Source organism: Ahaetulla prasina, chromosome 1 (genome assembly GCF_028640845.1).
Source record: "Ahaetulla prasina isolate Xishuangbanna chromosome 1, ASM2864084v1, whole genome shotgun sequence".
Taxonomy (NCBI): Eukaryota; Metazoa; Chordata; class Lepidosauria; order Squamata; family Colubridae; genus Ahaetulla; species Ahaetulla prasina.
The window spans coordinates 140,925,256-140,941,199 of NC_080539.1; the positions used below are offsets into that span (position 1 = coordinate 140,925,256).

At 38.4% G+C, this 15,944-nt stretch overlaps 1 protein-coding gene across 1 annotated transcript in view; it reads left to right on the top strand.

Moving 5' to 3' along the window:
- The window catches only part of DST (dystonin), a 381,039-nt gene that overhangs the window by 21,093 nt on the left and 344,002 nt on the right, over positions 1-15,944 (top strand). The window contains exon 3 of the mRNA XM_058176703.1: positions 8,531-8,719. Within this exon, the coding sequence (XP_058032686.1) occupies positions 8,531-8,719 (189 nt within the window). The remainder of the gene's footprint in view (positions 1-8,530; positions 8,720-15,944) is intronic.

Below are 15,944 nucleotides of genomic sequence, written 5' to 3' on the forward strand. Positions count from 1 at the left end.
AAAATGGATGAATTTCAAAGTAAAATGGAAAAAACAGAGGATGAAATAGTTTTGATACAATATAGAAATATGGAATTTGCTCTTAGAATTCGAGGTTTGAAAGAAAATAAGGAAGAGAATTTAAGGAAAAATTTTTCTGAAGTATTTGCTGAGATATTAGCAGCTCGTCCAGCAGATGTGGCTTATCAAATTGATAAAATATATCGTGTGAATTCTTGGATAGCAAGGCAAAAAAAGTTGCCAAGGGATGTTGTTATTTATTTTACAAACAGAACAGTGAGAAATCAGATTTTGCAAGCTTCATATAAGGGGGAGAAGATTCAGATTGCTGGTCAAGATATTTTGATATTAAAGGAAATTCCACCAAAAATGTTAAGGGCTAGGAAGGAATTTGCCTTCCTGGTGAATGAACTTAAAAAACATCAGATTGAATATAGATGGGATATTCCAACTGGTATAATAGTATATTATGCAGGGAAAGTATATCGTTTCAATACGGTTGGAAAAGCAAGAGAATTTTATGTTGAGGTATTAAAAGTTGGAAGTCTTCCCCCATTGGAAGCTAGAGGAAGGGAGGTTGAAGTGAAGGAAAGAGAAGTGAAGCAGGTACAAGAACAGATTGTGATAGAAGAAGATTTATTACAAGTGTTGGAAACACCTACGACGGGTTTAGATTCAAAAGAACAAAGGTTGACAAGAGCTGCTGCTAAACGCAAGGAACAAGAGATGAAGGCACAACAACAACTGGCAACTACTACAACGGAAACAGTGGGAGGAGCAAGGCCTAAAGTAAAATGTGATCTGCGGCTGGTGTTCCAAAAGTTTCCTATCTTGGAATGTTAATGGCCTGAACTCACCGTAGAAGAGAAGGAAAGTATTTCATTATTTTTTTTTTTATTTTTTTTTTTTGCAAATTTTTTTTATTTTTCCATAATAATTCCCACAATTTGACCAGTGTACAATACAATCACTTATCCAACAATCAGTCCTATACTCAAATTATACTCAGTCAGGGCTGCTCGACTGCCACTCCCCCCTTTAATCCTTTCTTCCCTTCTCATCCTTCTTAAACTTCCCCCACCACCTTCTCCTCGCTTTCCTACTTCCCCTCCTCTTTCCCACTTCTCACTACCATCCTTTCTAACCCTCTATCTCCTTCTTCTCCTCCTCCTATCCTTTCTTCTCCCTTCCTTCTTTCCTCCCTACCCACCTACCTACCTACTTTCTTCCTTCTTTACTCCTCTTTCCTTACCCTTTCCCTTCGGGAGTGTTTGCGAGCAGTCCCGACATTACACCATTCCAACTTGTTTAATTCTACCATTATTCCTGTACAATGGCAACCAATCAATTTATAGTCTTCCCTTCCCACCTCCTTCCCCGAGACTTCCCAGAACAGAATACAGGGTATTGTAACTAACAAACATAATCTAAAATATAACATAAAACATATTCCATTTCACACCATCACACTATCAATTCCTTCTTTCTTAAACTAATACATAATAATTCCTAACTTCACTCAAAACTAATTGATATTTTTAATCTGATACTTATTTTGAATATAATCAATCCACTTCCTCCATTCCAATATATATTTTTCTTGTGTACAGTCTTTCAAGTAGGCAGAAATTTTTGCCATTTCTGCTAAATTTGATACTTTACTAATCCATTCTCCAATTGTGGGTAAGTCTTCTTTCTTCCAATATTGTGCGATCAATAATCTTGCAGCAGTTATTAAATTCAGAATCAGTTTTGTCTCTATAACAGTGCAATCTGAGATTATTCCTAATAAAAAGAACTGTGGAACAAACTTGATCTTCTTTTTCAAAATGTTCTGCATAATCCACCATATTTTAATCCAAAAGGCTTTAACTTTTTTGCAAGTCCACCATATATGATAATAGGTAGCATCCTCACAATCACATCTCCAACATTTTGCTTTCACATTTGGATACATACATGACAGTTTTTTAGGATCTCTTTAATTTCACCTTCCTTTCTCCTACCATCCGGAGATGGTGGACTTCCAGCCTTAAGCACATAAGCATAAAACTCTTGTGCTTTACTGACTGTATTAAGACGATGTGCTTTCCCTTCATAGTAAACTATTATACCAATTGGGATGTCCCATCTATACTCAATCTGACGTTTTTTAAGTTCGTTCACCAAAAAAGCAAACTCCTTCCTACCTCTCAACATTTTGGGGGGAATTTCCTTTAGTATTAAAATGTCTTGGCCGGCCGCTTGAATCTTGTCTCCTTTAAAAAAAGCTTGTAAAATCTCATTTCTCACTGTTCTAGTAGTAAAATAAATAACAATGTCTCTGGGAAGATTTCTTTGTCTTGCTATCCAGGAATTCACACGATAAATTTTATCAATATAAAAGGCCACATCTGCTGGCCGAACTGCCAAAATCTCTGCAAAGGCCTCCGAAAAAATTTGCTTCAAATTCTCATTTTTACATTCTTTAAGTCCACGGATTCGTAAAGCAAGTTCCATAGCTCTATATTGTACCAAAACAATTTCATCATCAACTTTATCCATTTTACATTGAACTGCCTCAATCTTATTTTCCAATTTTAAATTAACTTTCTTTATTTCTTCTACTTCCTGCTCCAATAAAATCACATTTGATGCCAGACCCTGTACTGCTGACACCAAACCTTCTTTAACTTCTTTATTTCCAGTTTGAATTTCTAACATCTGTTTTTTCATCTCTGACATTTCTTCTGTAATTAATTTAAACTTATCCTCTATCTGGGAAGTTTGCCAATTCATAGCATCTTTAAGAGATTCTTTCATAAATTCTTTCAGGTTATCCTGAAGTACTTCCAAATTTAATGATTTTGTATCTGCTGTATGTGCTGGAGAGACTCCCGGTGTTAATGTTCCTGGGGTTTTTGTAACAGTTGACTTTAATTGTTTTGCTGCCATCTCTTAAAATTTCTCTTTAACTTAATATTACGTATAAACCTTTTAAGTCTTTTTTTTTTTTCCAGTCTCAGTATCTCTTCTCCCTTCTCATTACAATGTTTAAAAAAAAAAAATTTTTTTTCCAGCTGGCCTCAGCTATAAACAACAGACAGTGAGACTTGTAACACTTTCGTTTTCAACTGTGTAGCTCATTAAAGAACGATCGGCATTTTCACTTTGAAATCAGATCCAAAACTTAAAAAAAAAAATAACAGGGAATTGATTGATTACTTGCTTTTATAATTAGAGCTCTCCTGTTTCTGTTCAGTCCGGTATTATCTTCTTTAAGTTAAAATTGGTCCCGGCTAATATTACGTATAAACCTTTTAAGTCTTTTTTTTTTTTTAAATCAGTCTCAATATCTCGATTTCTTCTCCCTTCTCATTACAATGTTTTTAAAAAAATTTCCAGCTGGCCTTCAGCAATAAACAGTAGACAGAGAATTGTAACACTTTCGTTTTCAACTGCGTAGCTCATTAAAGAACGATCGCCATTTTCTTTGAAGTCAAGTCCAAAACTTAAAAAAAAAAAATAACAGGGAATTGATTGATTACTTGCTTTTATAATTAGAGCTCTCCTGATGGGATATTCCAACTGGTATAATAGTATATTATGCAGGGAAAGTATATCGTTTCAATACGGTTGGAAAAGCAAGAGAATTTTATGTTGAGGTATTAAAAGTTGGAAGTCTTCCCCCATTGGAAGCTAGAGGAAGGGAGGTTGAAGTGAAGGAAAGAGAAGTGAAGCAGGTACAAGAACAGATTGTGATAGAAGAAGATTTATTACAAGTGTTGGAAACACCTACGACGGGTTTAGATTCAAAAGAACAAAGGTTGACAAGAGCTGCTGCTAAACGCAAGGAACAAGAGATGAAGGCACAACAACAACTGGCAACTACTACAACGGAAACAGTGGGAGGAGCAAGGCCTAAAGTAAAATGTGATCTGCGGCTGGTGTTCCAAAAGTTTCCTATCTTGGAATGTTAATGGCCTGAACTCACCGTAGAAGAGAAGGAAAGTATTTCATTATTTGAAACAATTTAAAAATGACATTACCTGTTTACAAGAAACACATATTAGATCTTGCTAAATGTTGGAGATGCGATTGTGAAGATACTACTTATTACCATATATGGTGGACTTGTAAAAAAGTTAAAGCATTTTGGATTAAAGTATGGTGGATCATGCAGAATATTTTGAAAAAGAAGATTAAGTTTACTCCACAGTTCTTTCTACTAGGAATAATTATGGACTACACAGCTATAGAGACTAAATTGATTTTGAACTTAATAACAGTCGCAAGACTTTTGATTGCTCAGTATTGGAAGAAAGAAGAATTACCTACAATCGAAGAATGGACACTCAAAGTATCAAATCTGGCAGAGATGACAAAAATCTCCGCTTATTTGAAAGACTATACACTAGAAAAATATACTCTAGAATGGAAAATGTGGATTGATTATATTTAAAATAAGTATCAGATAAAAAAAAATATTGAATAGCATATGAGTAAATTTAGGAAATATTTTGTATTAGATATATTTTTGAAGGAGAGGGGAATTGAGAGTGTGACTAAGTGTGGTGTGACTAGAGATTATAATTTAGGAATTATTTTGGATTATGATTGTTAGTTTTGATACCCTGCATTTTGTTCTGGGAAGTCGGGATGGGGGGTGGGGGGTAAGGGGGAGGGGAATTGGGGAGGGTTTGGTAGAGATGGAGTGATGGTTAATGTACAGGGATTATTGAAGAAATATAATTAATGTAGGATCGGGTCTGCATAGTTACCATTTTAGAACGGTGAGGAGGGAGAAAAGAGAGAGTAGGAGGTAGGAAAGAGGAGAAGAGGAAGGAAGAGGGATAGTAGAGGGAGAAGGAAGGTGTAGGGTGGAGGGAGGAGCGGATGTAGATAAGAGAAGGAGAGGAAGGTTTGGAAAGTAAAAGAAGGTAGAAGAGGGAAGAGTGTTAAAAAGGGGGGTGGTGACTGGGCAAGCCCGACTAATTGTATATAACTGTACATTGGATGAATTATTTGATATGATTGTAAAAATAAAACTTTTTATGGAAAAAAAAAAAAGAATTATTTTTAATAACTTTAAGCAGATTAATTCAGAACTAAGCCACAAAGAGCTTGAGTGGATTTATTCTTCAAGTGTGTTCAAGGATCTTCACTGATTCTGTGTATGTTAACTTTTCAATGTTGTGGTACCATTTTGGATTCAGTGGTGTTTGGACAATCCTTTGCTAAGGTAAATAGTACTCTGCTTGCTTTTCAAAGCCCTTAATCATTTTTGTTTTTATGATTGTAATAGTTTTAGATGCAAATGACCCTTCCAGAATTCCACCCTGGAGATGGTAGAGATACTTTCAATCTTTCCACGTATATTCCTCACATGCTGTATCCTTAAAACATCTTATAGTGTTCCAGAGTTTGTGAGAAGGTTTACCACAGCAATTCTTAATAGCTGCTGCTACTAGCTAATCTCAGGGTTATTTGCTAGCACCAATTTCTCATTGCTGTTAGAAGCTAGCTCTAAAAAGATTTAAAGGTTTCCCCTCGCCAGTCTTTTTTTTAATTTATTTATTTACATTTATATCCCGCCCTTCTCCAAAGACTCAGGGCAGCTTACAGTGTGTAAGGCAATAGTCTCATTCTATTTGTATATTTACAAAGTCAACTTATTGCCCCCCCAACAATCTGGGTCCTCATTTTACCTACCTTATAAAGGATGGAAGGCTGAGTCAACCTTGGGCCTGGTGGGAATCGAGCCTGCAGTAATTGCAGGCTGCTGTGTTTTAATAACAGGCTATCTTACAGCCTGAGCCACCACGGCCCTTCTTGCCACCAGTCTTGACTGGTGATTGACGCAAGGGGGAGGTGCTGATCTCTGAATCTCAGTCCAGGAAGCCTCTGTTGTCTGAGAGATGCGTCTGTCATCGTGTTGTCAGCATGAAAATAGGAAACACAATAATGCAAGATTATAGAGGCTAGTTCTGTAATAAAAGAGTGGTGTTTTTTTTTTTACAGTGACTATGAATAATTTTAAGGATACTGTTTTTAAGAACACTTTTTTCAGTCTAATTGTTCTATCTCTTAAGAACTAAAGGCAGCAGGGTATGATAGTTTAATGTACAAACTTTTATCTGTTTATTCAGAAATATTTGTATTTTGGATTGTGGAAGATTGCGGAAGATTGCATCTTTAGCAACTCAAAAATAACTTTTCTACTATTGTCTGATTATTTTCCTTACGGCGCATGATAATCCTTCCTAGTTGTGAAGTTATAACGTTGATGATTATGAGTAAGAAGTAACAGCTAGCTTTAGGATCAGATTAAGTTATAGCGGTTAAAGTTCCAGTGGTCTTAATCTTTATCATTTGGATGATGGGTTGGACAAGTGAGAATATACAAACCAGTGGTAAAATCTGAACCGGTTTGCTACCGGTTTGCTGGCCACACGTGTGCTGTGCTCCAAGAGTGCGCACATGCACAGCATGCGGCAAAAGCAAGCTGTGTGCGCGCATGCACAGCACGCGCCAAACATGTTCTTCGCACAGAAAAAGAAAACCTCCCTAGGTAAGTGGGGGGGGCGGGGAATCTGTGCCACATGATTTAGCTTAGTTCTAGCGAATATAAACCGCGTGGCACAGCTGATCGTTGGAAATACTGGTTTGGACGAACCGGTAGCTTTTTTAAACTACCAGTTGGACTGAATTAGTAGCTTTTTTTTACTACTTGTTCACTTGAATTGGTAGTTTTTATCTTTACCGGTTTGTCTGAACTGGGGTGAATCGGTAGCATTTCACCCGATACAAACTGGTAGGAAGCAATTTAGTCTAGTAGTTTTAGGATATTGGATTAGAAATCAGGAGATTATGAGTATATTTTTGCGTTAGGCATAAAACCCAGCTGGGTGCCTTGGGGCCAGTCTCTTCCAGGCCTAGGAAAAAGGTACTGGCAAGCTACTGTTAAAGATGTTACTTCACATAATTTATCTGCTATATATCCCAGTCAAATTCTTGTTTGGCGTACTTCTTTAAGAACAGATGCATGGAGAGTTTCTCAACTCACATATGTTTTTGATACATAAATAAGAAGGCTCAAACTATTTTATTCAGTTTAGAATGGTCAGGCTGCATATTCAGCTTCAGTTTTTTGAAGAGGAATCTAGTTTGATATGTTCCTATTTTGAGTAGTGACTTTGCATGCTTTTAAATTGGAAAGGCTTAGAAGAAGTTTAAATCAGCTTGAATTCCACTTGGCAATACTCCCCATTCCACATCTCATTTGGAGCAACTCAAATTTCTGATATATAGCAATATTAATATGGAATGAGATGGCCCCACGTTGATATGATGGGAGCAAGGGTGAAATCCAGCAGGTTCTGACAGGTTCTGGTGAACTGGTAGCGGAAATTTTGAGTAGTTCGGAGAACCGGCAAATACCACCTCTGGCTGGCCCCAGAGTGGGGTGGGAATGGAGATTTTGTAATATCCTTCCTCCAGGAGTGGGGAGGGAAAGAGGATTTTGCAGTATCCTTCTCCTGCCACGCCCACCAAACCATGCCCACCAAGCCATACCCACAGAACTGGTAGTAAAAAAAATATGGATTTCACCACTGGATGGGAGGTGTGTGTGTGTATGTGTGTGCAAAAGTTATGGATGCAAGTACAGTCTTTCCAAGTGAACCATTTTGGAGCAAAGTGGCTTCAGAAAAAACAAAAACAAAGGGTAGATAATTCCATCAGGGATACTGATACAGTTTCAAAGGAAATTAATTTTGGCTGAATTGTGTCTATTCTTTTTAATATGTTCATTTATTTGATTCACAGTATATTTCATCTTTGTCCTGAAGCCATAAACATAATTAAAATGCCGGATGGAAAATGCAACTAAGTTGTAGAGTTTCACCAAGTATTTTAAATTAATCACGGAATACTTGATGTGATAGTTGTAGCCTAGATCTTCTCTAAGGGCAGAGTGAATGGGGTTTAAATTCGGTTCATGAGGGAATATATTCCACAGTAATCAATTGAAATCCCTCTACTGGGTGCCATTGCAATGAATCTCTGACAGGATAGGCTTCTTAAAAAGCCTCTTCTGCAGCTCTTATCCTTTGGTCATCACAGTGAATTATTTATAGTGCCAATTAACAGATTAACAGAGTTGGAAGGGACCACCATAGGTCATCTAGTCCAACCCCTGCTCAATTAGATGAAGTGATATAGTTTTCTGATTTCCCTTTTAGCATTTTTCAGTATGGAGAACCATGATCAATCTTTTGTACCATTTGGGGGGTTTGGGCCTTGGGACCAAGATTCTGCAGTGATTTTGGTTGAATCCTTGGGTTTTGAATGAATTAGCTCAGTCTTTACTTATTTATAGGAGAAAAGATTGAGACTTAACATGAACATTTTAATAAATAATTTTGCTAATATTTCAAAGCAGACTAAATTCTGCAGATAGAACCACTAGATGTACTTGATACGATATGCATGTTGCACAGAATACATGAACCAGTAGACCTAATATGATTTAATGGCAATCTTTTAACAGGGTTTCAGAGCAAGTCCACGCCATGTTAGAAGGCGTGTAGTCCCTCGCCTTGAAGAAATACAGCCCCTGGTAGAAGGACGCCAAGTGAGTGAACAAGAAACATCAGTTAAGAAAAGAAAAATCAAGAAGAGTAGCAGGGTCCAGCCGGAATTCTACCACTCCGTTCAAGTCACACCTACTCGAAAGCCAGTAAGTAATGTTTTCCACCCTCTCAGTTCAATGAATTCTGGCAGACTTCTCCCAACTGTATTTTTCCTGATGTACTAGTCTTCAGTCTGTAGAATTCCCAACCACCATGGACTTTGGTAGACATAGTACCTGTTATTGTGCACTAGATTGAAAAACACTGATTTATAAAATCAAACATATTATAGAGGACATTTACGTTGAATTTAATAATAATAACAACAGAGTTGGAAGGGACCTTGGAGGCCTTCTAGTCCAACCCCCTGCCCAGGCAGGAAACCCTACATCATCTCAGACAGATGGTTATCCAACATTTTCTTAAAAATTTCCAGTGTTGGAGCATTCACAACTTCTGCAGGCAAGTCGTTCCACTTATTAATTGTTCTAACTGTCAGGAAATTTCTCCTTATTTCTAAGTTGCTTCTTTCCTTGATCAGTTTCCACCAATAGCTTCTTGTTCTACCCTCAGGTGCTTTGGAGAACAGCCCAACTCCCACTTCTCTGTGGCAGCCCCTGACATATTGGAACACTGCTATCATGTCTCCCCTAGTCCTTCTTTTCATTAAACTAGACATACCCAGTTCCTGCAATCGTTCTTCATATGTTTTAGCCTCCAGTCCCCTAATCATCTTTGTTGCTTTTCTCTGCACTCTTTCTAGAGTTTCAGCATCTTTTTTACATCGTGGCGACCAAAACTGAATGCAGTATTCCAAGTGTGGCCTTACCAAGGCATTATAAAGTGGCACTAACACTTCACGTGATCTTGATTCTATCCCTCTGTTTATGCAGCCCAGAACTGTGTTGGCTTTTTTAGCAGCAGCTACACACTGCTGGCTCATATCTAAATGGTTGTCCACTAGGACTCCAAGATCCCTCTCACAGGTACTACTATTGAGCAAGGTACCACATATACGGTACTGGTGCATTTTGTTTTTTTGGCCTAAATGTAGAACCTTACTTTTTCACTGTTGAATTTCATTTTGTTAGATAGCGCCCAATGTTCAAGTCTGTCAAGATCTTTCTGTAATTTGAGCCTATCTTCTGGAGTGTTGGCTATTCCTGCCAGCTTGGTGTCATCTGCAAATTTGATGAGTTCCCCATCTATCCCCTCGTCCAAGTCATTGATGAAGATGTTGAAGAGTACTGGGCCTAAAACAGAGCCTTGGGGTACTCCGTTGAGGACTACAAGTTGAGTGCGGTTGGTCAGCCAGTTACGGATCCATCTGGTGGTGGTGCTGTCTAACCCACATTTTTCTACTTTATCTAGTAGTAGGTTATGATCTACTTTATCAAATGCTTTACTGAAGTCCAAGTAAATTCCTCTGGTCTACTAATTTTGTCACTTTGTCAAAGAATGCAATAAGATTAGTCTGGCATGATCTGTTTTTGACAAACCCATGTTGGCTTTTGGTCATTACTTTGTTTGCTTCTAGGTGTTCGGTGATTCGTTGCTTGATTATCTTTTCCAGAATCTTCCCCGGTATTGAGGTCAGGCTGATAGGTCTGTAGTTTCCTGGATCTGTTTTTTTCCCTTTTTTGAAGATGGGAACTACATCAGCTCTTTTCCAGTCCTCTGGCAGCTCCCCTGTGCTCCAGGATCTTTGAAAGATATAGTTCAGTGGTTCTGAGATTTCGTCTGCCAGTTCCTTCAGAACCCTGGGGTGTAATCCATCCGGTCCTGGTGATTTGAACTCGTCTAGTGTAGACAAGTGTTCACTTACCATTTTCTTCCCTATTTTAACTTGTGTTTCTAATCTGTTTTTTGTGGTGCTGTTTTTGATAGGTTGGATTGTTTTTTCCTTTTGTGTAAAGACAGATGCAAAAAATAAGTAGATCTGCTTTCTCCCTATTGCTTGTCATCTTCTTGCCACTTTCTCCCAGCAATGGGCCAATTGTTTCCTTGACTTTTTTCTTGTTTTAACATATTGGAAGAAGCTTTTTTTGTTATTTTTTACTTTTGTCGCTAGCCTTTGTTCATTGTGAGCCTTAGCTTTCCTCACTTCATCTTTACAGGCTCGGGCTATTTGCTGATATTCTGCCTTAGTTATTTGCCCCTCTTTCCACTTTTTATATTTGTCCTTTTTGTCTTTCAATTTGTCAGATAGTTCTTTATGCATCCATGCTGGTTTCTTTTGAGATCTATTATTTTTCTTCTTCATTGGTATTGTGCTAGACTGGGCTTTTATAATCTCACTTTTCAAAATTTCCCAACCTTCTTGAGTTGTTTTCCCCCTGAGGATTCTCATCCATGGAATCCTTCTCAAGCTCTCTCTAAGTTTATTGAAATTAGCTCTCTTAAAGTCCAAGACTCTAGTTTGACTTTGTTCTACTACTTGTGTTTGCTTAATGTTGAATTCCAATATTGCGTGGTCACTTGCCCCCAAGGTTCCTGTAGCTTCAACACCTTCCAGTAAGGCTGATCCCCTTGTTGCCTTCTCTACTTTTTGGGAAACAAAGTTGTCTGCTAGGTTTGTTAGGAACCTGTTGGATCTTCCGCTTGGTGCAGAGTTTGTCTCCCAGTTGATGTCAGGGTAGTTAAAATCCCCCATTACTACTTTGTTTCCTACATACCTTAGTTAGCTGACTAGCAAAAAGTTCATCTACTTCCTCTGTTTGGTTGGGTGGCCTATAGTATAGACCTATGGCAATATCGTTTTTCACCCCTTTTATATTGACCCAAATACATTCAAGATGATTTTCATCATTGTTGTGCTCTATTTCTGTAGAGATGTAGTTATTTCTTATATATAGTGCAACTCCACCTCCTCTTTTATTTGGTCTATTTCTTTTAAATAATTTATATCCCTCTAGTTTTATGTTCCATTTGTCAGTTTCATCCCACCAAGTTTCCGTAATGGCAACAATATCATATCTGCCCTCATTTACTTGAATTTCTAATTCACCCTGTTTATTCCTCATACTCTGTGCATTGGTGTATAGACATTTGAGTCCATTTGGATTGACCTTGTGTTTACTGTCTACATAACCTGTGTTGTGCCTGACTGTCCCTACTTTCTTGCCACCTGTTGGTTTACTGCACATGGTATGGCACTCACTATTAAATGCTTGGTTTTGCTTGATAGGAGGGCTGATAGTCTTACCCACACAGACATCTATGTTACATGCGCTGATAACCCTTTTAATTTTGGATTGCTGGGGACAGAAATTTTCTGTATCAATTAATTCTGTCCCCACTGTTCAGTTTAAATGTTTATTCAGAAAATCTGTGAATTTATTGCTAAGTAACTCAGTCCCTTTCTTTGATGGATGCAATCCATCTCTTTTGTACAGTTTTTCATTGGACCAGTTGCAGACATTGTGACTAATAAGACCAAAGCCTTCCCTTTTACACCACTCCTTTAGCCACACATTAAACTCCATTATACGCTGGCCTTTACCTTTTTGTTCCTTATGTACTGGTAAAACCTCTGAAAAGATAAGCCTACAACCTATACTATTAAGTTCATACCCCAAGCTCTGGAAAGGGTTGATGACAGGTTCAAGACAATTTGATGACAGGTTCAAGCAATACAAGATCAGTTAAGAGTCAATAGTTTGCTTTGTAACTTCTTGTTGTGACCCAAGCCCAAGTAGATAGTAAAAAACTGTCAGTGAAAAAACATACAAACTTTATTTGAACAGCTGAGAATTACTTCATTCCCAGCGTAGTTCAACTAAATTAAAGCAAATTCCTCCCAACACAAATTCCTCAGTCCTATCACCAACCTTGGTCCAATTAGGCAAACTGCCAAAGGCCTTTCTTGGCAAACGTTCAGAAGTCACAGATATAAAAATAAATGCAAAACATAGACGAAGAAGACGAAGCTACCAACGTTGTTTTCCGGCAAAGCCCAAATGCCGTTGCTGGTTTGTTTTAAGCCTTATGTGAGGGGCCAATCATCTCTTGGCCCTACTCCCGAGTTGTCCTCTTTGCTTGAGCTGCTCTTGCCTACTGGCAGCTTTTCTCATGCGTGTATTAGGAACAGGCTCCTCTGTTCACTACTATGAGGCTCTGGAGTCCGCACCTCACTCCCTGATGGCCCTGGCCTCACCTTAGCCTCATTGCTGTCCCAGTCTGTTGCCAGCTCCGCAGGCTGCTGGCGGACCACAACACTTCTAAACTGAACCTACAAACTCTCTACTACAACATTACTTTGAAATGCAGACTGCATTGACCTTCATATGCCAACCCTGAATCTTCCTCCTTGCCATAGTACTGCCCTCCTTGTTTATCAAGGTCTTTGCCTCAAACCCACTGCCTGTTTATAGCTTGTTTCCTCAGCAGCAAGCTGTGGGAGTTGATCACTGTTAAGGAATTTGGCAGATACCAAAACAATTACAGAAAGATTGTGATACAGAACTAGCATTTTAGCAACCAGGCTTCTTATAGAAGGCTGTATTGCTCCAATAATACAGGCTCAGGATTTCCTACTAAGAGGAACCTTAATGTTGAAGCCACCGTGAGTGCAGCTGATCACAAAATACCAGTTTACTGGAAAGCAAACTTGCCGGGTGTTTCTCCAATGCCCATCTGGAGAGGTCCTGAAACACAGATAAAGTAGTCCTTGACTTACAATAGCCATTGAGGCCAAATCATTGCTCAGCAAGACCGTTGTTAAGTGAGTTTTGCCCCATTTTATGACCTTTCTTGCCACAGTTGTGAAGTGAATCACCGCAGTTAAGTTGGTAATACAGGTGTTAAGTGCATCTGGCTTACCTATTGACTTTGCTCGTTGGAAGGTTGCAAAAGGACACCCCAACCTTCACAAATACATTCCTCACTTTTCCCCCCATGCCATTTGAACTCCAAACGGTCACTGAATGGTTGTAAGTTGAGGACTTCCTGTACCTCATGTTCCTCCGCTTTCTTTTTCCTGTAGGAACAGAACATTGGCTGGAGTTTCCCTTTACTTTTCTTTTTAAAGTAAAATTGCAGAGAGCAAGGAGATTTCTAGGGAATAAAGATTATGACATTTGTTTCAGTTTGTTTTGTCCCATTTAATTAACAAACAAAAAAATTCTAAAAAAATAAAATAAACACCCCTATTGGCATCTACAAGTGCCAAGTCAAGAACCTTGGCATTTATATGTTGATTAGCAGACAGCAGAGTGAGATATTAGGCCTTTACCCCTAGGAAACATTTCAGACTCCTGGACCTTAGGAATTTTAAGATCCAGGAAGGCTTCATCCACATGGATCTGATTTCTTCCATCATTGCCATCCTCTGCATTCATCTCGCTTCAATATTTATACAGTGGCTTACAGGTAGTGCTACTTCAGCCCATTCTATCACGTTATGCCAGCCTTTTGAAGACCTCCATTTGTATTACTGAACATAAAATATATGATGATACCAAGCAAGAAAAGACTAAGCCAAAGATAATGAGTAGAAGAAAATTTCCAGATATCAGAATATACTTCATGTGCAAGACTAAGCCTTAGGTTGCTGCACAGGAGAATGTAGCATCATACTTGAGTATGTAGCATCTTCACTGAAAATCACTCAGAAAACTTAAAGACGTGATGGATACCATTACTCCTGGCTTTGAATATTTGGAGAAAAAGTACAATTTGCAATATAATATGTTCATTGCTAGAGAGACAGAGATTCACATTCTGGACATTCTTATAGTCTTCTATCAATCAAAGGAACAGTCTCTTCATCAGTTCACACAGGGGCCACTTGTTAACAGGCTGAGAATCTCTCGCTTTATCAGGTTGGAAAATAAAATGGGTACCAAGAGCTGAAAACAATCCAATTGCTGAGATTTCTGTGTCCTATCAACTTTTCCCTTTCAATAAATCTTTTTTAAAAAGCCTCTGGGAGAAGTCTGGTTTTGGATTGCCAAGACCTTGACAGAACAAAATATTTGACAATACAGAAATAAGGCCTTCTCAAGGTCTTATTTTAATGCTTTCCCTTCAGCCATTTGGAAAACAGAATCCCCCAAAATTCCAGTATTGCAGAGGCAATGCATATGTAGATCAAGTGTGACTGAATACACGGAGTATGTTTTTTCTAGTTGTACCTTTATTCTGATTTAATATAATACTGCTCCAGCCATTAAAAAGAAATCTTCCTTGTTATACTGAAGAATGTTATCTCAGCTACTTTACAGCTGCCAGAAATCATAGCCATCTGTGCTGTGAATAAATTTGGCAGTTTAGATGCCACGAGAAGATCACCGTCATGAATGAAAGTGACAGACTGCAGAGATAGTCTTGTTTACATATGAAAATTCTGGAATGTTTTATTGTGCGTTATGCTTTGTTTATTACATTGCAGTAATGTTTTGATTTAGATATATAGGAACCAAGTTCAGTAACATTGGAAATACCTGCGTATATGTAGTAGTAATTACTGAACACAATAATATAATGTTGCATCATATCAAAAACCTCTGAAAGAAAAAGGGAATGACTAAAATATAGTGTGGTAAATCAAAGCTAGATTAAGGGAATGAAAAGAGACTTTAGGTGTGCCCATTCCGGTCATTGGCAGCAAGGATGAAATCCAGCAGGTTCTGACAGGTTCTGGAGAACCAGTAGCGGAAATTTTGAGCAGTTCGGAGATCTGGTAAACACCACCTCTGGTTGGCCCCAGAGTGGAGAGGGAATGGAGATTTTGCAGTATCCTTCCCCTGCCATGCCCACCAAGCCACGCCCACAGAACTGGTAATAAAAAAAATTGGATTTCACCACTGGTCAGCAGGTATCCTTCCCTACAGCAAAAAGCCATATTTCAATTCAAGTTATACTTGTAGAAAGATTCTACTGGTAGTCCTTGAGTTATGATCACAATCAGGACTGGAATATCTGTCGATAAGCAAAGTCATGCCCAATTTTACAGCTGTTTTCCTCTGGCTGTTAAGTGAATCATGCACTCATTAAGCAAATCAAGCTTCCCCGTTGACTTTGCTTGTTGCAAGCCCCCTGGAAGATGGCAAGTGGCAATTGTGTGACCGTGGGATGCTGCAGCTGCTTTAAATGGCATGCCGATTGCCCAACAACCAGATTTTGATTACATCACCATAGGGACACTGCAACAGCCATAAATGCAAGAACCAATTGTAAGTCACTTTTTAAAGCACCATTGTAACTTTGAACGGTCATTAAGTCATCATAGGTCAAAGGCTACCAGTATCATAGTTTCTTGAAAAAGGTTTGCGAACAGTATGAGTCTTCTCTTGATCAGGAAAAAAAAATGATTTTAAAAAATAAACCATA